The sequence below is a fragment of the Mytilus californianus genome, unplaced genomic scaffold (genome assembly GCF_021869535.1).
Source record: "Mytilus californianus isolate M0D057914Y unplaced genomic scaffold, xbMytCali1.0.p SCAF_20, whole genome shotgun sequence".
NCBI classification, from domain to species: Eukaryota; Metazoa; Mollusca; class Bivalvia; order Mytilida; family Mytilidae; genus Mytilus; species Mytilus californianus.
In genome coordinates, this window is record NW_026262669.1 from 4033302 (window position 1) to 4061159 (window position 27858).

At 32.6% G+C, this 27858-nt stretch overlaps 1 protein-coding gene across 1 annotated transcript; it reads right to left on the reverse strand.

The window, feature by feature from the left end:
* Positions 1 to 26: 26 nt before the first annotated feature.
* On the reverse strand, positions 27 to 27858 carry LOC127731715 (ficolin-2-like). Its single transcript, XM_052240530.1, has 5 exons — positions 26919 to 27858; positions 19037 to 19179; positions 16094 to 16190; positions 13102 to 13266; positions 27 to 732 (listed from the first exon to the last, which is right to left on the reverse strand). Exons 1-5 carry the CDS (start codon positions 27244 to 27246, stop codon positions 476 to 478), a joined length of 990 nt encoding a protein of 329 aa, XP_052096490.1. The 5' UTR covers positions 27247 to 27858; the 3' UTR covers positions 27 to 475.

Here is a 27858-nt window from a genome sequence, read left to right on the forward strand (position 1 = left end):
AGCATTATCATATCTCCCATGGCGCAGGCCGCCGATGGGGGACAAAAAGACAAGAGGATCTTCTTCGTCGAATGAACACTTCTATGTAATTATATATTTAATCTTAAAACAAAAGATTATCACATTTTTAATGAAAACAACATTTTTTAACAATGAGCGAAATGTTACTGTCATAGTTATTATCTTACTTTTATTTTCAAATGTGTTAACCTAGTGAACACAATATCATAAAAAGCAGCGATGTATGACTTATAAGTAGGTATACATAGGCATAGCTCTAGGTTCCAACACACATTTTATTTGAATAAGTAAATGGAAATTAATGTTTTCGTTTGATATTGTCTAAACGAAAAGTAAAATAGAGCAAGACTAATAAAAATGTTATCATAACATCAACGCTACCATTTAGCAAAATGATGTCAGTTGATCTGAAAAGATTATTGTTAACTTTTTCGTCATTCTTGTTAAATTTACTTTATTTACGACGAATTTTCATGGACGATTTTTCCAAACCCTTAGTAAAATAAGGGTCCCAGTACTGCCAATTCATTGAGTCAATACTTTCATCAGGGGTCCATTTTCCATTTAAATTGACAGTAGAACAATATTGCTGAAACCACCATCCTGAATGTAACTTCTCGCTACACGGTGGAATACTTCCTCTTGCGGTGTCGTCTTTATCTTTTGTCTTGAACTTTGCATTGTTGTTACCCATCATGCCGGTGCTTCCATCTTCACATTATTAAAAGAGAAAACCATATCATTATAAATATTTAACCGATAAGCACTTAAGCATGTTTGATAAAATAGATATACCCTCGAAAATTGTATTGAGAATGATGACAAAGAAACATCAAAGTCATGCATCCCGAATAGACATTAACGTAACTAAATAAGGCTTAGAAGTAATTATCAGGACTGCCAAATTCATATTGTGTACTGCGTATCAAAAGAATCATTTTGAATTGTACAATTAATAAAAACAATTAAAAACCAATTAAAAACCAATTGTTCATAGAACAATTGAAGGTCTTTCCACATCAGAATGATGAGAAGCTACTTCCGGTTTACTCAAAGTTGATATAAGCGTCCAAGCATATGTTTTTCATACTGATTCAATAAATATATTATTCTATATACTTTTGCCTGAATCAAGGGAGATAACCGTCAACTTCCGGTTTAAAATGTCACTTTCTGTCTCGTAGAATAGCATTATTCACACTGATTCCAAAAATATATGGTTTCTATATACTTTTGCCTGTAATAAGGGAGATATTTAGCTACTTCTGGTTTATTGAAGGTCACTTCCCGTCTCATATGATAGGTTTATGCATGCTCATTTAAGAAATATATAGTTTCTATGTACCTTTCCACGGAATAAGTGCAAAAATGGCTACATCCGGTTTACTCAAGGTCACTTCCGGTTGATATTTTTCAAGGTCATAAGTCACCTAACATTTTGCGAAAGACCCTTTGGCTTTATCATGTACCAAGTTGGAGTAATAATCAATTAACCTTAAAATTAACCATTTCAGGGACAATAACTCCTATAAGATGTCATTTGATTGTTTCGGACCAAATGTATCATATCTGCATCACAATGAAGCAAACATTTTGCACTAGTTCTTTTATGTATATCTTAAAAGGTGATAGAGGAGATCATAAAACAAGGAAAAGTCCAAATTTAGAATATGACCTTGACCTTTGACCTCCATTTCATTTTAGTGAACCAAGGACCTCAAACCAAAATACCTTAGGTCTCTTTCACTTACCATTCATGCTATTCATTAATAGATCACTTATGTCAAAAACAGAAGGAGAAATAACTCTCATATGGAGTCTTCGTGTCACTTCGGTCAAAATTGGACAAAACATCCTGAAGATATAACGAGCAAATTGGTAAATAAATTTGTCGATTTCTTTAACGGTTATGGAGGACATGCACGAACAACAAAAACAGTGTTTGGGGAGATAACTTTTACAATAAAAAGTGTTCGACTAAACAGGGTCATTTAAAAAGCGCAATAACTGCTTGATATCATATGCAAAATATATAGGCGACATCTTGCAAAACAACTATACACTGCAAGAAACAAATTTGGCAGAAGAAAACAAATAATAATCAAAAACCAATTGTTCAGAGAACAATTGAAAGGCTTTCCACATCAATCTCTAAATTTTTCATGAGAAGCTACTTCCGGTTTACTCAAAGTTACTATTGGCGTCCAACCAAAGGTTTCTTCATACTGATTCAATTAATATATGTTTCAATAAATTTTTGCCTAAAATAAGGGAGATAATTGTCAACTTCAGGTTTAAAAAATGTCACTTCCGGTCTCACATGATAGCTTTATTCTCACTGATTCTAAAAATATATGGTTTCTATATACTTTTGCCTGTAATAAGGGAGATATTATGTACTCCCGGTTTATTGAAGGTCACTTCCGGTCTCAAATGATAAGTTTAAGTATGCGAATTTACAAAATATATGGTTTCATGGTACTTTTTCATGAAATAAGTGCAGAAATGGCTACTTCCGGTTTACTCAAGGTTACTTCAGGTTGATATTTTCTAAGGTCATATGACAACCAACAGTTTGCAAAAGACCCTATGGCTTAATCATGTACCAAGTTGGAGTAATAATCAATTAACCTTAAATTTAATCATTTCAGGGACAATAACTCCTATAAGATGTCATTGGATTGTTTCAAACCAATGTAACATATCTTCATCATAATCAGGCAAATATTTTGCACTAGTTCTTTTATATATATCATTAAAAGTGACAGAGAAGATCATAAAACAAAGAAAAGTTAAAATTTAGAATATGACCTTGACCTCTGACCTTAACCTCAATTTCATTTTAGTGAACCAATGACCCCAAATCAATATATCTAAGGTCTCTTTCACTTACCATTCATGCTATACATTAATGTTTCACTTATGTTAAATACAGAAGGGGGAATAACTCTCATATGGAGTCTTCGTATCGCTTCATTCAAAATTGGACAAAACATTCTGAGGATATAACGAGCAATTTGGAAAAATAAATTTGTCGCTTTATTTTATGGTTACGAAGGAGATGCACTCACAAGGAAAACAGAGTTTGGGGAGATAACTCCCACAAAGAAAAGTATTTTTCGGTTAAGTAGGATCAATTTCATAGGCGCATAAATTGTGCGATATCATATACCAAACATCTAAGCGACATCTTGCGAAACAAAATTTATACGCAAGAAATAAAAGTATCGGAAGAAGAAAAAATTTTATTAAAAACCAACTGTTCAGAGAACAATTGAAGCTCTTTCCACATAAATTTTCAAAGTTATTGAAAATAAGCTAGTTTCGGTTTACCCAAAGTTAAAATTGATATCCAATCATAAGTTTCTTCAAACTGATGCAATAAATGAATGGTTTCTATATACTTTTGAGTGAAATAAGGGAGATAATGTGCTACTTCCGGTGAAGTAAACGTCACTTCCGGTCTCATTTGATAGCTTCTTTTAGACTGATTCCAAAAATATATAGTTTCTATATTCTTTTGCATGTAAAACTGGAGATAATTGGCCACTTCCGGTTTATCGAAAGTCACTTCTGGTCTTGAGCGAAAAGTTTATGTATTTATATTACAAAATATATGGATTCTGAGTACTTATCCATGAAAAAGTGCAAAAAAGGCTACTTCCGGTTTACTCAAGTTCACTTCCGGTTGACATTTTTCAAGGTCATATGTCACCCAACCTTTTGTAAAAGATCATATGGCTTTATAATGAACCAAGTTGAAGTAATAATCAAATAACCTTATAATTAGACATTTCAGGGGCACTAACACCTATTAGATGTAATTAGATTGTTTCAGACCAAACATTACAATAAAGCAAACATTTTGCACTTGTTCTTTTATATATATCTTTAAAAGTGTTGGAGAAAATGCAAAAACAAGGAAAAGTCCAAATTTAGAACTTGACCTTTGACCTTGACTTCATTTTCTAAGTTAGGACCTAGGGGCCTCAAATAAAAAGATTTCAGGGTTACACGTTTAACGGTTTATGAGTTAAAAAAACATTCAGACAAATTTTTTGGTAAAGGTAGATAACTCCTATAAAACTTCATCGAATCGCTTCGATCCAAATAAGCCAAAAATTCCTGAGGATGTAACGAGCAATTTAGAAAAGGAATTTAAATTTGTCGATATCTTTTTTTGTTACGAAGGAGATGCACACACTTGATAAACAGTGAATAGGGAGATTACTCTGACAAAGAAAATTGTTCGTCTAAGCAGTGTGAAATTTAAAAGGGCATAAACTATACGATACAATATGAGAAATATCTAAGCGACATATTGCGAAATAAATATTTATCGCAAAGACAAAATTAGGCGGAAAAAAAAAAATAATAATAATTAAAAACCAATTGTTTAAAGAATAATTGAAGGTCTTTCCACATCAATTTTCTAAATAATTGATAAGAAGATACTTCTGGTTTACTCGAAGTTACTAATGGCGTTCAAAAATAGGTTTCTTCATACTGATTCAATAAATGAATGGTTTCTATATACTTTTGCCTGAAATAAGGGAGATAATTGTCAACATCCGGTTTAGAAAATGTCACTTCTGGTCTCATATGACAGCTTTATTTACACTGATTCCAAAAATATATGGTTTATATATACTTTTGCCTGTAAAAAGGGAGATAAAAATGCTACTTCCGGTTTATAAAATGTTACTTTCGGTCTCAAATGATAGGTTAATGTATGCCCATTCAAAAAATATATGGATTTCTAGTACTTTTCCATGAAAAAAGTGCAAAAATGGCTACTTACGGTTTTCTCAAGGTCACTTCCGGTTGTCATTTTTCAAGGTCATATGTCACCCAACCTTTTGTAAAAGGTCATATGGGTTTTTAATGAACCATGTTGAAGTAATAATCAATTAACCTTATAATTGGACATTTCAAGGGCACTAACTCCTATTTGATGCCATTAGATTGTTTCAGACCAAACTTAACATATCTTCATTACAATTAAGCAAACATTTTGCACTTGTTCTTTTATAGATATATTTAAAAGTGTTGAAGAAAATGCAAAAACAAGGAAATATCAAAACTGAGAGCTTGACCTTGACCTTTGACCTTGACTTCATTTTCTAGGTTAGGACCTAGGGGTCTCAAATAAAAACATTCTAGGGTTATACAGTTAAGGGTTTATGAGTTAAAAATACTTACCGACAAATTTATTTGGTAAAGGTAGATAACTCCTATAAAATTTCATCGAATCGCTTCGATCCAAATAAGCCAAAAATTCCTGAGGATGTAACGAACAATTTAGAAAAAGAATTTTGTCGATATCTTTTTTGTTACAAAGGAGATGTACACACTTGATAAACAGTGAATAGGGAGATAACTCTTACATAGAAAATTGTTCGTCTTAGCAGGGTGAAATTTAAAAGCGCATAAACTATACGATACAATATGAGAAATATCTAAGCGACATATTGCGAAAAACAAATATTTATCGCAAGGACAAAATTTGGCGGAAAAAAAAAATAATAAATATAAATCAGTTTTAAAAACAATTTTTAGAAGCTCTTTCCCCTCTGAGACATGAATTGATTTTTTTTATTGATTGGTTAATTGGTTGGTTGGTTGCTTGCTTGCTTGCTTGCTTGCTTGCTTGCTTGCTTGACTGATATACTAATTAAACCCATGGGATAGGGTCTCTTTGAACAAGCGAAAAAGACACAAATGCGATCTTGGACCCCGTATTAAACATATTTATTGATTAGTTGGTTGGTTGGTTGGTTGATTGATTGATTATTTGATTGGTTGGTTGGTTGGTTGGTTGGTTGGTAGATTGATTGAAAGTCTGCATGGCACTTTCCCTCTCTTAGCGAGGTCTAGGACTTAAAGTCTGACCAACGACGTGGCTGCGTACTTTTACGTCCTGCACTCCCAAAATGGACAGCCTAAGGATATCCTAATGAATAAAAGTCATTACATCTTCTTTTATTTTAAATTTACTCTATTTTCTATTGGAACTCGTACTTCATGGTTTCTTTAACGTGCTGTGTGTGCATTTTGTTTGAACTTGTAGGAAAAAACTGAGTAACATTTTGTCTTGGAAGTTTCACTTTCTATATTTGGATATGGAATGTTTTATTCTAATTTTAGGTCCGCGCTCGCGAGGGTGTTTTGAAGTCACGTGACGTTTGGAGTTAGAATATTAATTTCTTTTCAGGGGAGACCGTTGAACAGGGCACATGTGTATTGATCGGAGAAACACGATCACTATTGGTTTTATGATTTACAGGTCATTGATGACGGATCATACATGCATCTTACGTACACATGTTTACGGGAGCACAGAATTGTATTTTAATGCATTTTTACAAATTTGATTGTAGGAATTCAGCAATATTTACGAATTTAGGAGCAATTTCTACGTCATTGAATTTCATTTCTCAATCAAGCGCACCGCACCTAACGGGAACTTTTTTTCTTGATTTATTTTATATATTTTACAGGTTAACTATTGTCGTTCAATGCATTCACACAAACATACTGCTGTTATTTTAGTATTTTAACAAATCGTTCATCGATTAATTTCAGAAAACACATGAATTGGAGTAGATTTTTGCAGGGATGAATTTCTATTTTAGACATTTGTTTATAAGAAGGATTGCATTTTAAAATTAAAATGTATAGGACTGAACCTCAAGGCGAAATGGGATTCCTCCAAAAAGAAAGAAACAAAGAAAAAGGGGGGAGGGGGGGGGGGGGGGGTGGAGGATGATGGACTTTGGTTGATAAATGACAATAAGATGCATGTATACATCATGATAGCTGCAAAGTTTGAGGCTATAATTAGTTCATTTTGTTCATTTTCCCGTTACGGTGGCATGGAACCCCTAAAACAAGGACGCGTACCACTTTGACAGAAACTTTCCACTAATATCATGTCGCGACTAACATTTTGGTCCAATTTTTTTTATACGGCTTACGGTTCATGTGTTTCAAAAACATAACGACAAATTTATTTGATAAAGGCAGATAACACCTATAAAATTTCAGCGAATCACTTCGAACCAAATTAGCCAAAAATTCCTGAGAACTAAGAAAAAGAATTTTGTCGATATCTTTTTTTGTTACGAAGAAGATGCACACATATGATAAACAGTGAATAGGGTTGTTCGGCTCAGCAGGGTGAAATTTAAAAGGGCATAATCTGTATGATACTATATAAGAAATATCTAAGCGACATATTGCGAAACAAAAATTTATCGAAAGAACAAAATTTGGCGGGGAAAAAAAAATAATAATAATAATCAGAACAAATACAATAGGTCTTTCCACAGAAAAGTGGAAAGACCTAATAATCAGAACAAATACAATAGGTCTTTCCACAGAAAAGTGGAAAGATCTAATAATCAGAACAAATACAATAGGTCTTTCCACAGAAAAGTGGAAAGACCTAATAATCAGAACAAATACAATAGGTCTTTCCACAGAAAAGTGGAAAGACCTAATAATCAAAAGAAAATCAATAGGTCTTTCCACAGAAAAGTGGAAACACCTAATCAGAACAAAACCAATAGGTCTTTCCACAGAAATAAAATGTTATCGGTCACGAATAATGCCGAAGCAGTGACATCCAAAAACAAAACAAATCAAAACTGACAGCAGTGGTATCGATCTACATTTAATAAATCCTGGCGAATCCTGAGATATTTATTTACTGGACAGAAGCTACTTGCATATTTACAACAGTTATGAGTACTTAGGAACTTATCTGTTTGCTGGGGCATGTGAACTAGTATTAACAGCAGTGTTATGGAACTACAGTTAAAAGATGCAGTTAAATAAAGCAAGGTTAACTGATGAAAATCGACCACTTCTCTTTTGTTGGAAATATGACGTTTTTGTAATCAAGAGTATCAATAATCATCGATGAACATCGGTAGACTACTGTCGCCTTAATTCCACCAAAATGAGTTCGATTACATCACCCAATATAACCCCGATACAAATGAACCGGACGTTGACGTTCAGACAGAGGAGAATTTACAATTGTTAGGAAATTCCAATATTTATTCTTCGGATATTTTGCGTCAATATATTCCTTGCTGTATTACTCATTACTTACTGCAAGGTTTTTTTTTAAATATTGGATATTTTTAAAGCAAAATATCAAAAAACGCACGACCTAGCCACTGATAAAAGCATGCTCACTATAATTTATAATTATGAATTTCAAGTTTCCCGTGCCTTATATGTTTTAAAACATACATTTTTGATAATATTATCGTTTAGACTTATCAAACTTGTAAAGACTGTAGGTTTATGATTTATCTAGAAAACTAAATGCATGTTTTAACATGTTTTTATTTTCAAATTGTGTAATCTTCGTTATCTGTACACTTTTTTATACTGTACGATTCGTTGCGTAAACATTGTATTTGTCAAATGAATTTTGCATATATTAAAACATGTTTTCATATGTGGATAACAATATACATGTTAAAATAAAATAATTTACTACCATAACCACATTATAATATCCGTTGCATATTTGAAATACACTTGGAAGTATTTGAGTTCTTTCGTACATATAAGAAGTGTAATAATCAATATGACAGTGTTAATTGGTAAGAAAATACAATTGTTCGACAAATTACAGATATCACTGGCCGAGCGTACGAATAGACGCATGCGACTGCCCATTTGATAACATTTTTCAAATGTTTACCGTACGACATTCAACCATAAGCAAATCCCGTACCGTATAGGAAAAATAAACGTGAGCATATTAAAAAAACAAGAGGTATAATTTATACTACCACAAGAAATGAAAACAATTAAAACAATTTAAAAAAAACAATGGATTAAAGGTTCTTGACTTGGATCAGATTTTTTTTACTTTTGCGCGCAACTTTTTATTACATTTCCGCTTTCATTTTAAGGTAACGCATATAAATATATAGATGATTCATAATAAATTTGTCTAAAGTTTATTTTTGAACATATTTATCATTTTGAATTATACATTTTTGCATATTGAATTCTTAAAAATCATAGTTAGAGATCATGAGAAATCCCGTTAGCTCTTAAGACATACATGCAACTTAATTGCGACGTACGGTGGCCTATACAAATCTAACTCAACTGTGTGTTTGTTTATTCCACATTGACTAGAGGTATAGGGGGAGGTTTGAGATCTCACAAAACATGTTTAACCCCGCTGCATTTTTGCGCCTGTCCCAAGTCAGGAACCTCTAGCCTTTCTTAGTCTTGTGTGTCTTTTAGTTTTGGTTCATTTATATGTTTCGGAGTTTAGTGTGACGTCCATTTCGCTGAACTAGTATACATTATTGTTTAAGGCCAAATGAAGCCCGACTCCAGGTGCGGAGTTTTCTCGCGGCGTTGAAGACCCATTGATGGCCTTAAGCTGTGTTCTGTTCTTTGGTCGGGCTTTTGTCTCTTTGACAGATTCCGGTTTTCCATTATATATTCTAATTGCGAATATTGAAGACTGAACAGTATTCTGTTTCCTAATTTTACTTATCTTAATTTAAGTCATTTTGTGAAGTTGCGTCAACGCACATCTTAAAAAATATAAAGTGAACGATGCATTTCCTTTCCATATCGATAGAACACGTTTATCCTGCCTTTGAAATTCTTTACGGTGCGTCGCCTTGAAATATCCCCTATATCAGGTAAATAGATAAAAAGATTAATAAATAAATAAATATATTCTACCTTATTTTCTCCGTCTTTTCACTCCCCCGAAACCAAACTTTTCTTAACTATATATTGTAGAAAATCCAGACACAGTATAGGGTTTTGTGTTGCAACAAGATCGCATTTAATATAACATAGGTCATGCGTTTCACAGACTGTTTATGACTTCTTTACACTAAATCAATTGGATGTTTACGGATTGATACTTTAGCCTGGGAGAACACGATTTATTTATTAGTAATAATTGGCTTTGAACTAGCTTTCAGTAACTGCGAAAACTCTTATTTCTGTGATTTGTGTCAATTGTTTTTATACTAGCTGTTTGAGTGCCTCATACCGATCGTCTGAATTAAGCCAATTGAAACTGATTTTTACAGTTTGTTCTGCTGTTACACTACTGATCCATGTTAGGGGGAGAGTAGTGTTCTCACATACATGTTTAACCCCGCCACATTCTTTATGTGAATGTCCCAAGCCAGGAGCCTGTAGTAGAGTGGTTGTCGTTGTCATATATGGTTTTTCGTTAATTATTTTGTTATAAATGAGTCTATAACTGCTTACTACCTCTTCATTTTAACTCTGGAAGATAGTTGTCTCATTTGCAATCACCACATTTCCTCATCTTTATATATGTATAAGAGCATCAAATTCAATATGCACATGTAAATACGAACTGTGTGGAAAGTACTAGTAGTATATATGAAGGTTATTTGGGTTGAATGGGATGGAAATAGAGTAAAAAACTAATTTTATGTCCGAACTTTCTTGTAACGAACGCCACATTGATCAAGTACGTATAAAATTTTCTTTATATACTGACCACCAAAATTGTAAGTCCAAAAAAGAATTCGATATGGAGTACCAATACCTAATTTAGATATTGAAAACCGTTATGGCAAACCAAGGACCGTAAAGAAATGGAATGTGTATCATCAAGGTTTCCTGTTTTACCTGTAAAATGAATCGGACAAATGTAATAAAAATTTGCTCACAAATGTAATGATTTTTACGCGCAAATGTAATGGTAATGGGCGCAAGATATAAACGTTATTGCTTAATTTCCTCGAACATTATAATGTTTCTTCATGAAAAACCATTAATAAGCACCAACTACTATTAAGGACACTTGTTATTGCTCTTGTTCTCTCGGTTGAATATCAAGAACACAGACGCGCACGTTGTTTAGTAATCGAAAACGTAAACTGTTTCTTGATAAGCGTAAGTGATTTATAATTCGAAGTAAAGTGTGGTTGTATTTCTGGCAAAATACAAAACCAACATTACCAAAATCAGCAACTGAAAGCATTTAGAAACACAACAAGCTTGACTTTCCAAACATTTGCCAATTTGAAAATAGTCATCACGATAAGTGTAACCATGCAATTGAGAATGTCAGCGTTTAAATAGGAAGCTCAGGTTACTGAACATTTTTTAACTTAAAAAGTAGGACAGAAATGACTATATGAATTAGAACTAATGCACGTGCATTATGATTGATTGGTTGTTGTTTTTCTTAGTGTCCAATGGCAAACATGTCATGCATGTTCAGGACGCGAACAAAGTACATGTAACAATAATTACAATATGAAGGTCCTATAATAAGGGTTGATCGGGATGAATTTTTGGGGGTTGGACTGCCAATGGAAAGTGAAATTGAGCCTTGCAAAATGCCACCTATGAACCCCTAAAGAGTTGTTGCAAGGCTTTTTATCGTTCGGAGGGCGTGGCATACTCTAATCGAGGAATTGGATTTAACGTCCCATTTCTGACCGGACGTGGCTGGGAATTTATCCATCCCGCACAGCCATACGGACGCTCCACTTTGAAAAGCGTTTTACTGCCCTTCGGAAAAAGAACAAGGTATGATCATTTTTCTATAACCCAGTTAACCCTTTTGGTTTGCACTTACATTATGTTTACACTAAGATTTTCATGGGCTCGTATACACTTTTGCTCTCAGACATCAAAGAAAAATTGAATTTAAATCAATTTTGTAAACCATGGTTTACCATTTGCTTTGTTGCTACCTTCAAGGCCTTTATTATCAAAGAAAAATGGAACGTGTTGAAAGTTAGTATTAGTGATACTCCCTTAAAAAATTTATGGGTCCGCCCCCGTCAAAGATACGATAAATAATGCGGCGGTGTTAAACATGTTTTCAAGTCAATCATATACCAAACCTAAGACGGTGGTGTAAAAATACAAGATAAAAAGTGACTATAGAACATTTGGAAAGGACATGACTCGTCATCTAATGCATTCGGCAAACAATGTTCAACGATCTCATCTGGTTTTTGTTCATTTAGAATGACATCTGCATTTGAGAGAGGCTCCAAATAGTGAATTTCATGGTTTACTACTTCGACAAAGTTAACAGATGCAATTTTACAATAAAACACAGAAAAAGAGGTGCCGATACCATCACAAATACATTAAAAAGACAGATTCGTGACGGTTTTTGTCAACGAATTGTACAGTGATTATTTGTAAGAGAGCAACAAACTTGACACATTTAGTGAAACGAACGATACAGTATAAGATGAACTTATTTAGTACGATATCGTGTTTATTTGGAGTTCTAGGAAGCATTCATTTGAAGCCACGTAGTCATTTAACTTGTAGTTATTTATTTTTGCTTAAAGTATTACTACACAAAAGTTAATGTAAGAAAAGATATTAAACATTGTTTACCTCATACAACGTAAAAAAATGCAACATGCCTGATCGTTTTGCACCTAGCAGTTTTATCGTTTTTTACAAAATCTGAAATTTGCAACAATGTTTTAACTTTATAATTGATTAGATAAACTAACATGTTCATGTACACATTGATATATACTCAAATACTAGTAGGTTCAAGAAAGACAATCGAAATTGTTGTCACCCTAAATGTTGTCCTGATTATCGGTTCGAACGCGTCAACGTCTGGATTCATTTGTATCGGGGTTATACGGGGTGTACATGCACTTTACAATTGACGTTTGGACATGTAATATGTACCTTATTTATTTCTACGTACATTTTTTTAAACTTTTAACATTAATAGAAGCTTGATATTCTTAATTGCAAACATATAGAACAACATGAAAAAACTAAAAGGAAAGAAAAGAAAAGATCAAAATTATACAATAATCGCATTATATATGTGTTATACATTTTCTATATTCTATTCATTTCGTTGTTCGGTCTACCATTGAAAATTATATCCCAACGCAAAAAAACGCGATGTAAATGTCTTTATTATTGCCTAATGACCAGTTATTAGAGAGCAAACACAGAATAATTTTTGTTCTATACTGTCACAGCTATGAAAAGATTAAATATTTTTACGAACGGACATGATTGAAACTTCATATAGCAACTAACCGACAGTTCCGCAATATTCTCCGATGGTTAATCCGTAGTCTTCGGTTCCTTCAGATATGGTAAAGGTGAAGTACTTAACATATGCTGTTTTCCCATCGAAAGCTTGTAAATCTATTCTAAGTACATAACTGTTACCTCGTGTCAACTGGTATATGTTTTCGTTCCCTGCAAAAATATATGTACAGGTAATTAGATCTTAGAATATTGTTTTATTGGTATACATATTGATTTTGTTATCAGTAAATTGAAACCATACAAAATATTATTGTTATACACATATGCACATTCACGGTACTACAACAAACTAATCATCGATACCAGGATTAAAGTTTCATACACTACACGCGCGCTTCGTCTAAAAAACCTCATCAGTTATGCTCGAATTAAAAAAGTGAAAATAGACCAAATAAAGTACGAAGTTCATGAGCATTGAGAACAAAAACTTCCAAAAGGTTTTGCATCCAATCAATATGTCGATACCTATATTTTGTCATGTTTTTCTCTGACTGTTCATGACATCTTTACGCTAAATCCATTAGATTGATATTATAATCTTAGATACATGATTTTTTATTGTTATTGACTTTGAACTAGCTGTCAGTAACTGTGAGTACTCTAAGATCTGTTCTTTGTGCCTTTGTTGTTGTTATGGATGAATGAATATCCTGCCACGTCCGGTGTGGTTTTGCTAGATGTATTTCTGCTTTTATCGATCTGATGAGTAAAGCCCTTTCCAACTAATTTTGATAGCTTGTTCTTATGCTGTACTTTTTCACCACTGTCCCGTGTTAGGGGAGGGTTGGCGCCTTGAAATATGTTTAACCCCGCCACATTCTTTATATAAGTCAGGATCCTGTAGTTCAGTAGTTGTCGTTGGTTCATGTTTTTCATATTTGTTTTTAGTAAATTGTTTTGGCATAGATTAGGCCGTTAGTTTTCTCATTTGGATTGTTTCGTACTTTTCATGTCGGGGTCTTTTATAGACGACTATACGGTATGGGTTCTTCTCATTGTTAAAGGCTGTACAGTTGCCTATAATTGGTTACATCCACTTCATTTGAACTCTGGTGGATAGTTGTCTCATTGGCAACCATACCACATCTCTTTATTTTTATATGTTGCTTTCACGATTAAAAAACACACCTGGGGTAAAATAGCGTGCAAACACTTGACAATAGTTAAAGATATGTTGACGTATGGATGTCTTATAACGTTACAGTGCACAAACGAAAAGGTTAAATTGGTAAAAAAAATTAAAAAAATTATTATTAAGCATTTAATATACATCATTTGCTTTCAAATGTTTAGGTTTAAGCTTTACTGATGAACCTAAATCTTGAAAAGAGCTTCGGACGTATAAAATGTATAAAATATTATTTTCATTTGATACCCATGCTTATGGATTGTTAGTCCCCGATGACATCATCAGTTTGGAAGCCCGTGTTTCGGTACTGGCATGTATTATAACATACATTTTTCTAAAATACCCTCTGGATAATTTAAGAAATTACTTAGAAACTAAAGTTCCAACTTCCTCACGAAAAGTGGACCTTATATTTGTTTTGCTATTCCTTTTATGTAGAGAAAACTGCTCCGGACGCATTTATTAATTCATTTCCGAGTAAACAGATTATTTATTTTGAGTGTTGAAGTGGTGCAATGATTTCCGACTTGGGATAAGCACATTGAGTGGTGCATAGATTCCCGACATAGGACAGGCACATGGTGTGGTGGTGCGGTCATTTCCGGTATAGGTTTGACGTATAGAGTGGTGATGCAAAGATTCCCGACGTGGGATAGGTACATTAAATGGTGGTAAAGAGATTCCCAACATGGGACAAGAGCTTAAACATATGGTGCCAATATTCTTGACAGGGATTACACACATAGAGTGATGGTGCAGAGATTCACGACACTGCATAGGAACCAATAATGGTGGTGTAGTTATTCCCGAAATATATATTAGCATAAAGTGGTGGTGCATAGATTCCAACAAGGGATAAGCACATTCAGTGGTGATGCACAGATTCCCAAGAAGAGTATGCACATTAAGTAGTGTTGCAGAGATTTCAGACATGGGCTTGGCACATTCAGTTGTGGTGCAGAGATTCCAAACATAGGATATATGAACAGCGGTATACTACTGTTGCCTTTGAATACACATTAAATGGTGGTGCGGAAATTCTCGACATGGGAGAGGCACGTTAAGTGGTAGTGAAGTCTGAATTCAAGCTTGTAGATGACAAAGTCATTTTCTGTAAAATCTACCTTTAAGGAATTTTGAAATGCTAACATCAATGAAAATACTTGGTTTTCTATACAAGTCAAAGGGTTAGGAAATACGTAAACATAACTTAACCCTTACACTCACCTTCGGAACAGCTTTTTTGGGAGATTTCATTTTTAATGGTCTCTAACATCGTCATTGATTCCGTATTCAAATCGTTTTTGATTCGAGCGTCACTGGTGAGTTTTATGTAGACGAAACGCTTCTATCGTAGTGAGTTATAAGCCTGTTACCCTTCAAAAGATTTTATGTTGTAACGACTATTATATTATTTATTTGTGCGTTTCTCTGTGCTGAGTTTTCTTGCGTTTGTTTGTGCTGTATTTCTGTCGCGTAGTGTTGTCATTTTAGCGATATTTTTAACATTGCCATGTAAGCGGGAGGTTTGGCTAGACATAAAGAAAGGTATAATCCACCATTTTTTCTTAAAATGTCCTGTACCAAGTCAGGAATATGGCAGTTGTTATCACATAGTCCGTTTATATGTGTGTTGGCGTTTGTTTTTGTTGCACTTCAGTGTTCCTGTTGTTCCGTTGTTTTCCTCTTATAGTTGATGTGTTTCCCTCGGTTGTAGTTTGTAACCAGGATTTGTTTTCTCTCAATCGATTTATGACTTTTGAACAGCAGTATACTACTGTTGCCTATATTTATACTCCTTTTAGGTCCTGTGTTCTGATGAGGCCATGAGGTAATGACATTACTAACCTAACCAGTGTTCACCAGCTACGTTTCCAAAACCAGATTTGTACTCCTCCCAGTTTCTATAGAAATCAACTGAGCCGTTAAACCGTCGTTGTATAACCTGGTTTTAAGAAAAAATAAGAATGTATTTGTCTTTTCTTGTTTTATAGAATTTAAGTCACTTTACTTGACTTTTAAATACTACATTGAAACTTTATATTTTAAGGTAAACTTAAAAGCTACTTTTACGGTTTCGTTAATCCTGCTTTATATATATATTAACCTGTGTATATGTTATGTGTTTAAAACAGTTAAGTGCTCTTAACCTGAATGTGAGTTTCAACTCACTACCGACATGTTTTCGTGATCTCAGAGGGAATCGAATGAATTCCAATAAAAGCGAGACCGTTGCGTCGACAGGGTAAGCGTCTCTTGATATGCTTGCATCCCACGCTATGCGAATAAACACTTGGTCAGAACAATCACAATTGAAAATTGAACACAATCGGTAAATACACAGATCAGACGACTATTCCGGTATCTGAACATCGCAAATAACATTTACACAGACAAATGGTATCGGTCAGTCAATTCGTGATGGTGACATTGAAACTTATGTATTGTCGATTATGAACAGGCACGAGCGTAAAGTATTAATTGAAACATGTAAACGCAAAACCATGTAGCAGAGGGTATGGTACTGCTGAGAAATGGGAAATTGAAATCATCGCGTTTTTCTTGTCATAGATTCTAGGTTGAAGTCATATGTATTAATATTTCGAGGAAGAGGTCAATATATGATACAGACCATCTAGTTTATCATAAATCTAAATTTCACAGGGATACCTAAGATGTAAGCACTCGACAGGTTATTGAGGACAATACATTATCAATATATCATAGAGTGAATGTAAAGAACTTTCTAAATCTTTGTTTGTCTTTAAAAAGGTATATAAATTATGGTTGATATAAACTCAACAAATATGTTGTCGATGAAAAGGTCCAGCATTTCTTTTTATATCATCTTCAGTGTATGTTCTGTTGGAATCAGTGTTGTTTTTCACAAAGTAACGTCTCCCATTATCCAAAACTAGGAATTGGTGTTTACGGTTCCAATTTTTCTGGCAAATGGTCTGTTTAATATGATAATGTAGTTGATCTTTCAATTGAGCATAGGGGAAAGTGGTGAAGAGCATAGAAAAGTCAACAGTTAAGATGTTACCAAAATTGTTAAGATTGTTTATGACGATTTTGAAGTAGATCTTTAGAATTTTCAGAATCTAAAATTTGACTGACACCACTGGTTGAAAATTCCTCTTCATAATATTTCTGTATGCCATTATGCACTGTGGAAGGAATGGTAGTTAAAAAGATGTTTAGTTAATAAGACTTTTTTGTGAAGTTTATCTATCACGTATAAAGACGGGAGGTTTTCATTGTCTTTTTTGTGAATACCATACCAAAGAAGAACTGACTTGTGATTCTCTAAAAGTCTCCACTTTCGCGGAGATGTAGAAGTATCTGTGATTAAATCTGGCCATCAGTTGGACTTTTGTATTGTGTTAACTTTCTGCTATTCTGGGGAATATTGGTATTTTACAATATACGGTATGGATTTTGTCCATCACTGGAGACAGACCTGCAGTTGTAAACATCGTTGTACTTTGTTATATATGCTAACTGTGTAATATATATTTCCGGAGTGTCTCATAAGACAAAAGTAAAATAACAAAAATACCGAACTCCAAGGAAAATTCAAAACTGAGAGTCCCTTATAAAATGGCAAAAAAAAATCAAAAACATCAAACGAATGGAAAACAACTACCATATTCCTGACTTGGTACAGGCATTTCCTTATGTAGAAAATGATGGATTAAACCTGGTTTTATAGCCAGCTAAACCTTAAGTATTTGAACATTGTCTAATTATTATTTTCCATCATGAATACATCCTAAAATCACAATTAAATTATTAGAGACATAGTTTGACCTGTGTCTAACAAAGAGGAAAACTATACCAATATAAAAGCAAGAAGAATGGATATGATTGTCGGTGATTGCAAAATTATATGTTACTGTTCTGAAATTATTAAGGTTACAATTCCCTCTGGAAATGATAACCTTTATACGGATTTGGTGGTTCTTTTTATTTTTATTTGTTTTTTTTGGGGGGTGGCTTTTTTCCTTTCAAACTTTTAACACGTTTTAATTTTCCAAATGTTTGGTCTTGAGCTTTGCAAATAGTTAGGCGGTCTTTTTATCATTTTGTGAAGAACTTGTTTAGGACATCCTCTTGTACGTCCCTTAAAATTGGTATAGAAATATCTCTTTCGGAAAAATTTCAAAATTAGCTATAATGTTTTAAAAATCGTACAGACATGTTATTACGTTTATTAATATATATATATATATAAGTGTTCGACGCTGAGAAAGGAAATTTGTTCGGAAAAAATATTGTTCAATACGTTTTTATAACATCATCTTCGTATATTACCATGATCTTATATAAGAATCGTTGCGAAAATCTTAAGACTTTCATTAAAAAAAATCTTATGTATGTAGTATCGGCTATTCTAGACAATCCGGTACATATTAAATTTGCTGGTTGGTCTTTTTTTTATAGACTTCCAAATGTATGTTAACTCATCAAAATTCCAGTCTTACAGTTTTGTACGCCAGGCGAGTTTCGTCTACAAGAGACTCATCAGTGACACTCGCATCAAAAATGTTAAAAGGCCAAATATAATACGAAGTTGAAGAATATTAAAGGCCAACAATTCCGAAGGTTTTCCCAAATACAGCTAAGGTAATAATATAGATATCTGTCAGATGATTTTCATATTACATGATTTCTGATATATTTATAACATAAACTGTTATCGTTCGGGATATGTTGACCATCATGATTTGTTTGAGATGATTTAGAATGGCACAGAGACTATTCGGAACATGTAGTAAATATACTCACTGTCCAGCCACCTTCATCTACGTCCATGTCGCAATAAACTGAGATCCCATTCGGAAGATGTTCAGGATAAATCGTATAAACACCTGTTGGTTGTCCTGAACTTTTATAAAATGAACAGTCCTCTGCCGGTGGGTTGGTGAAACCTACAAAATACAAAATATAAGTAAGTGCATGTAAATAGGTTAGAAGATATTGAGGGGGAACAAAAAGCCAGCATTTGAAAAAGACAGACACCACGATGTTCAAACGAAAAACGACGAACTAATAAAATCAGTACACACCACAAAACACTGCACAGAAAACCAAAGAAACACGAACTACAGAGTCGCGAAGAACTCATGTAAAGAAGCATTAATTAAATAGGAACAGCTTGTATTATCGTTGAGCAGTTTTTTTTTTTTTCTTCATTTAGGTAGTTTATGATTTAATATTTATCTCATTGTTATATCATTCAAAAAGTGCGTGAGCGGTTTGAAATCTAATTTAAATGGTTTGGAATCTAATTTTAATATGATTAATCATTTTAATCTCGTTTGACTATTTGTAATATTATATTATATCAACGCTATGGTATCTTTTTCGTGTTGCTTAGTCTTTAGTTTTCTATGTTGTGTTTTTTTTTGTATTATTGTTTGTCTGTTTGTCTTTTTCTTTTTTAGCCATGGCGTTGACAGTTTATTTTTCGATTTATGAGTTTGAATGTCCCTCTGGTACCTTTCGCCCATCTTTTATAGTATGTTATAAATCACATATGAGAATTTGAGTCAAATCGGCGAGCATGAATTTGACAGCTAATGCCCCTTCAATCTGAATTTGAAAAGTTGGGAATCTCATATGAACGGCTAGAAATCGCATACTAACATTTTGTAACCTTATATGAATGGTTCTTTATCTCATATTTTCGGCTTGTAATCTCATTTAAACGTCTTTAATCTCATTTGAAAAGTTTGTGATCTCATATGAACAAACTGTAACCTAATATATTTTTTGGTTTTATTTATATATTTTTTATCTCACATTTAAGGAATGACTGTAATAGTTTTTCTGTCTATGAAGAAATAACATCAAAAATGTGGTGCACACTGAATAACTCGCGTAGCGGGTTCTTTAAAAGTGTGCACCACATTTTTTAGGTTATTTCGATTAGACAGAAAAAATATTACAGTCCTTCCTTATAATTTAGTTCTAAAAAGGAGTAAATCATGATAAAAACGTAGATGACATCACGGTCACATGACAAAATTATGTCTATGAGCTAATAGACAAAACACTTTCAACCAATCAGAAGACGTGTTACATCCAAAATTAAATTTTTGGTCTGTAATCCCAATCAATGATGTGTTGTCTCAAATTTTAATATTCTTTGACCGTTTGTTATCTTATCAAAACGATCGTTAATCTCATTTAAAAGTGTCTTATCTTACACAAACGGGTTGTTATCTCGATTGAACGACTTGTGGTCGTATTTTACTGTTTGTTATCTCATGTCAACAATTTGTAATCACCATTTGAACATTATTTAGAATATAGCAAAGTGCTCTCGACCAATCAAAGTGTAGAATTTGGTGTTCCTTAATTGTGAAGAATGAATGTAAGCATGTTCTTAGTAAGGGATTATCCTATTGTTTATGCCTATTTATAGTTCAAATCAAAGAATTTATATAAATGAGTCACATCTACCCAAAGCACATTTATCAAATTGACAGGATTATTAATTGAAAGTTGAATTTTGAAACAAACAAAAAAAATAAGCTTGAAGTTTACTTGTGCAGTATAATTGGTATCGTTTATGTTATTATGTGAATATTTAGAACTTCAAAATTACAACAACAAAAAATAGGCAATACCACAGCAATGTGATAGAAGAAAAAGAAAAAAAACTTCTAAAATTATATTTAACCTAAATCTTTAGCTAATACGCTTATCAAAAATCAGATTACTATATCCGCAGTTAGTAGGAATAGTCATTTCCAATATACCGGTACATACATGAAATCAATTACATAAATAATGTAACTTTTGATTTTCTTTCAAAAAATCATTTTCTTTTTATTGTTAAATTTTAGTTAATTAGATAGTATTTGATGTAAAAGGCTGGAATAAAATTGGTTTTGAACTTATTAAATTGGACTGTAAATAAACAAACATAATTCCTAATTAATTTATTACATAATTTACACTCATACTCACAATTACGAAACTTATACAATTTCTACCATCTCATTTTACCGTTGTGTCAACTAATGCTAAAACACAATTTATAAGAATTTCCCAAACTAGAAGTAAGTCCTCACATCACTAAGACTAATATATAAATGAAATACCTACAAAGGGAGTCATCCATTAATTATAAACATTGCACTGACACTGAAACAAATTCTTTAATAAAACCAATCAAGATAGCTGATTTCTTTCATATCGTCTTATACTTGTGATTAATTATCATTCGGACGGTAAATATGTATTTAGGCTAATGTCTATCCAGTAGCCATTGTTTTGGTACGAACATGATTGAAAAATGGTTGCAACTTCTTAGACAATAATGAATCCGGCTAATCTGTTTTGAATAGTTTTAAGCTCATTTGACAATTTGAAATACTAGTATATCATAAATGAACGTTTGTATACCAAAGAATATCTCCACAGAATTATCTATAATCGTTGATCTACAATAATTAAACACTAACGATGGTCGTTTGAATCAATCATGAGAATATTACATATACTGGTAAATTTAATATTTATACTGAAATGACGTAAGTATCACGTCCGCGATTATTTCAACAACCAGCTATCCTATCTGATACCTAGTGACTCGGCACTCCTACTGTATGAACCAATAGTAACTTAATTTCTAGTGATAAAAATCATCTAAGTGCCGAAATAAAGAAATAATATGTGCCTTTTGGACATCTTTGGCCATAGCTATTTCGATTTTCGTTATTGGATAAGTTATTAGTACAAAAAATAAGGAGATGTGGTATGATTGCCAATGTGAAAACTATCCACTAGAGCCCAAATGACGATGATTGAAGCAACAATAGGTCACCTTCCGGTCTTCTACAATGAACAAAACTTATACCATGAAGTCACCTATAAAAGCCTTTAAGGCTATAAGATATCTTCCAAAGTTTATAAAATATTTTAATAATTTGTAGGAGATATCTTATAAGTTTTCTTTATAATAAATCTTAATATGTATTTTAATGGATAATTTGTAAGGAACATTTTATAAGATATTTCATAAACTTGATAAGATATATCTTATAAACTGTATAAGATATCCGATGAAATTTTAAAGATATCTTAGAAAAACATGGAGATATCTTATAGATTTTATAGAATATCGTATATACTGTATGATATATATCACATAATTAAAAAGTTATCTTATATATTTTATTGACTATATGAATGATACCGAGATATCTTATAAAGTTTAATTTATATCGTATAAGGAATAGAAGATATTTTAAAAAGTATATGAGATTCCAAGAATGTTGAATAAATATAAATGCCATAAATACCATTCGATATATATTGTTTCTCTAATTCTTCGTCAATTTATCACTTTCTGCACCCATTGAATAAAAAAATTTAATCAACGTGTGGTTCGTTTGATCTCAGTTCTTCATTGGTTAAAATCCGATTATGACGTTGAATCATCTTGCTTTCCTCTGAATTTCCTATTGTGACGGCATGAAAAAAGGCGACCATGCCTGATGACGTCACATAGAAAGAACACATCTTTTTGCAGATCATTCGAAAAGAAGGAATTATCTGCATATTGTTTGAAAATCATTAGAGAAACAGATTCCACCACCAAATCTCGTGTAATACGATATTTATCCACTCTCGACAGTTAAATTTTAAATATTTAAAACGCTCGGCGAGCCTCGCGTTTTAAATTTGAAAATTTAACTGTCTCGAGTGGATAAATATCGTATCACACTCGATGCAGTGGTAGAATCTATATTTATCTTTAGTAATGACGCACTTTTTATTATTACCTAGTAGACGTAAAATTATATAGAAGTCCCTCATTGATATTTAACCGAAAAATAGATCATATATACCAATCTTTATTTCCATAAATCGAATTATTCAAGTATTTGATCTCAGCACATAAAAAATATTGTTACACTTAATTACAAACCATTGAAGCGGATAATTTATACTCAAATGTTTAAGCTCGAATTATCTGATCATCTTTGAGATAACGAATTTAAATGTCTTTGTTTTTCTCACATTTCATAGAAGTATCCATTACCGATAATTGAATTGCCATTAGAATATTGAGGTTGCATATCTAAACGACTTGATTCATTGCCGTGTAATTTGTTAAAGGGGAAATCATATAATTCTCAATATTTCTTGAAACAAATAATACATTTTGAACTTCAATCTGGGAATAAATACAAAAATTAATGTAATTAGAATGTATAAAATATTAATTCAATAGAAGCATTACACGCCATATGTTAACTGGGGTATACACATATAATAACCCTAACTTCTTAAAACCCGGCTGTTAGATTCATGATGATGTGGTGTACGTTAAAGTTTGAATGTGTGGAATGTAAATATACAGCCATGTACGGTCGGAATGGGAACGTAAACTACTCATGTAGGAGAATTCTGGAATTTCTAAAAGCACGTTAAAGAGCGACAACTCTTTGAGAGGTCCGAAGACAATTTATTAAAATGCAAGCTTACTTTCTGGGTGGTATATATATTTATTTAATTATGTTTATTCGTTTATTCGTCTGAATAATAATGAATAAAGGAGATAAGAGGGTTTACGTCTATGAGACAGCAACCCAACTACAAAATAATCAAACATGCAGTGTTAAACAAATTACAGATGTCCAAACAATATATATCAAGCGACAAGTCTATAAAAAATTATTTTACTGATTTAAAAAGAGGGATAGAAGATACCAACGAGATTTTCAAATCCGGTTCCACATGTGGCACCCGTCGTGTTGTTCATGTAAATACAAACTCGGTGATAAGTCTAACTCTATGTCTAATTCAGGGGATCCACATTTATGCTGTGTGTTATCTTCTCTTGTCATAAATATTTACATAATATATATTAATGAATACAAGGAATTTCCAACATGTATGACTGTACAACAGCTTGTACAATCAACCAACATCCGACTCCTCCGAGAAAATAAACGTACAAGCAGAGACAAAACAAAACTTACAATACATGATCCAGATAGCCTGACATGGTAGGGCACATGAGGGTGAGGTTAAACGAGTTTTACATGCAAACATACCTTTCCCCTTGCCTATCTAGACAATACACAATAAGTAAAACAAACAATATATAACCTTTTTACAGTAAAACACACAATATATAACCTTTACAGTAAAACACACAATATATAACCTTTCAGTAAAACACACAATATATAACCTTTCAGTAAAACACACAATATATAACCTTTTTACAGTAAAACACACAATTATTATATATAACTTTTACAGTAAAACACACAATATATAACCTTTACAGTAAAACACACAATATATAACCTTTACAGTAAAACACACAATATATAACCTTTACATAAAAACCTACATGATGACAACTTACATGAGCAAGGAATTAAAAGCGTCACGAAATTTGGATAGAAGTGTCAAAATTGGCTCACTATTACCTAGCTCAAAAAGTCAAAGATGTGTGATCGATACTGCCGATCAAGAAAAACAAAAAATCAGATACAACGCTCCAAAATATACAAAGAAAAGGATTTAACCCGCGAAGCTTTTTTCATAATGCATCTTAATACTTACAGTTTCATTCAAATAAATGTTAATATAGTACTTCATACCTGCAAATTTTTAATGTTAATAACATTGAATTAGAAATATTATGTAAAGATTCCTTAATAATCTCAATGTAAGAGTTTTTTAATGGACGATATCTCGGGGTTTTTTTTGTACGAATTTTGCTCATTCGATTACCCTTTTTCGAATCTTGTATTAAGAAAACAAAAATTTCGGTGGCAACGAAATATAATAATTCTTAAACTTTTAAACGAACTTATTCGAATAGATTTTCGATAAACAGCATTTAAATAAAATATTTTTTTTTACGATTTTTACATGTATTGTAAACATTTTTCTATTTGCCAGATATTAATTTTTTTATTATACCTCACGTATTAATCTTCATTAAAATTGATTGTTGTTTGTTGCAAGTTAGTCCATCATTCATTTTTCAGAACAAGAACGAATTTACAATAAAAGCAAAAGGTAGCCGCTGCAATGTGTAACAACCATTATCGCTATTTTACGATTTTTTCCTTTGTTCTTGCTGACTGATAATTTCCGTTCTCAGCGGAGTCGAGTGATATGAAAACGGAGTCGAGTGATATGAAAATTATCGCTAGAAACTAAAGGAACACGTGCCGTTGTCAAGGAAATTAACAACGTCTTCATAGCGATAAACAGATTAACATTGGTCATCTCAACTCGATTGCTTTTCTCGCTTTCGCCGTACCGGCTCAAGCGAGAAAATTAATATCGTTGAGATAACCAACGATAATCTATAAATATAAACAACTCGAATTACGACTGCAACTGAAAAATAAAGGTACATGTATGATGGCAGAAATCATGCCTTGGAACAGGCCACATTCGGAGCCATCAAAGATTTATGTAAAGGTTCTTTAACGTGCAGAGAGCGTTTGACTCTCCTTAAATAAGACATCGGATAGAAGGTATCTCGCACAACACTGTCGGATTGTAGAAGTTTATGTTTGACTCTATTGGAAAGTATACAAATAAAATATATCATATTTTCAATTGTCATACACAGTTCCACACTCCTATTATTTTAACATCAAATAATTGTTTTTTATTCTTCAGGTTGCCTGTTACAATTATAAGTTACTGTCCAAGCTCCAGTGCATGAAGTATCCCTGTTAAATGCTTACTGAGTATCCAGGAAAATACTCAGAATATAAAAAAAAAATATACCTAATATATGATAATTTTTTTTCCTATCATATCAATTTTTTAAAACTTATGAAAAATGTGTTTTGAGAGACCGTTTTGTTCTCATTCATTACCGTTCGTAGTTCTTTTATTAACAGATCATACACATCTAAGAGTTTCAATTTTTGCTCGGAAACATAGTAGGACTTGTTAATACAAAAACCTAAAACTGTCAAAAAATAATTAAAACCATAATATCCTTGATCTTATATTTTGTGTCCAAGTACTATATGTTCAAATAAAGTGGATGTAAGCAATTATAGGCACCCGTACGGCCTTCAACAATGAGAAAAACCCATACCGTATAGTCGGCTATAACAGGCCCTAACATGAAAAATATGAAACAATTCAATTGAGAAAACTAACGGCCTGATTTATAACAAAACAATTTACGAAAAACACATATATATGACAGACATAAACCAACAACAACAACTGAACTACAGGCTCCTGACTTGGGACAAGCATATAAAGAATGTAATACGGTTGACACTATATTTCGGAACTATACGAATAGAATATATATTATATTTTCGATTTCCATACACATTTCGACATTCTTCAGTTGCAAACAAATATGATTCAACTGAAATCCACGAGATCGATCTTTTACATCCCTGTTACGATCTCACACCTATTCAGGTTTTTTTCACCTAAAGGTACAAAAAACTAAGTGAAAAACCCCTTCTGTTTTATCAGATTTCGGCTTTACTTTCTATCCCATAGTTACAAAAATTAAAATGAAAACAACCCAAAAGTTTAAAAGTGACCGTGTGACGGTGTGTGTTAGACATTAGAAGCAGGCATAGTTTTCGGAATACAGATTAAGATACTTAAATCTATTGTTAATTCTTTTGTATTTGCTTACCTTCTAAATCTCGTCTGAAAAGTGAAAATCCTGTTTGACGTTCATCGCTGCCGGGACAACAACCGGAAGTAAAGATATTGCATGTTCGTGTTTCTGGGTTGTAGTCTGCTAAACATGCATCATCTCTTCCATGGAATCTTCGTACGCAGACAATAACAGATTTTGCAAGTTCCGATTCCACGGGATTGATAGTTTGTTTAACTCGCCTGTTTTTCTCCACAGAATATTTTCCTACACGCACGGTTGTACAGATTGAATCGTCCATACTTGTGATGAAAATCAGCAAAAGGAACACGAATTTCGTCTGTTGATGTCTGGAAACATCCATCTTCAATTCAACATAGTATTGTTATATAAACTTTAAAATGTTGGCTTGAAAAATGATGTGGGTACCGTGAATGAAAATGTTAAACAATCAAATGTATTCTTCATAATTATGATTTTTCCTTTAAAATCTGTAAACTCAAAATGAATTCAATGTTTTAATTGCGCCTTATTAAGTATTTATATATGCAGTTTGTAAAATTTAATTTGAAAAAATTTTGAAATTGCTTCTGTTTTTCTACAATCCAAACTATTTACTAACGACTGTCGAAATCAACCATAACGGGAGAAATATCTGTTATATAAAAGTTACGAATAAAATCGTTGATTCATTAATCAATTGTCTTTCTGCATTTAGTAGCGATCCATCATTATCTAACATTATACAGATTTATATGAATACAAGACTTTGTTCCGTAACACTCTAACAAACAGATGTTCCAGCGGTTTGTCATGAATGTTCCGCTAAGATACCGTAAATACGTTAGAACTAAGACCCTGGAAGTCCACTCATCTTTATACTATAACTAGTTATCAAATTACCCATTGTGAATTTTATGATTCCAAATTAATATAAATATTTAATATTCAAACAGATTATGAGTAATAATAATAA

Bases quoted from the DNA above. Each gene is read 5' to 3' on its own strand.
- LOC127731715 (XM_052240530.1), bottom strand. From the start codon at position 27,246: ATGGATGTTTCCAGACATCAACAGACGAAATTCGTGTTCCTTTTGCTG. The intron at 19,180-26,918 runs GTAAGCAAATAC...TGTATTTTGTAG, and splicing joins TTTCAGACGAGATTTAGAAG to GTTTCACCAACCCACCGGCA. The intron at 13,267-16,093 runs GTTAGTAATGTC...ATATTTTTGCAG, and splicing joins AGCTGGTGAACACTGGTTAG to GGAACGAAAACATATACCAG.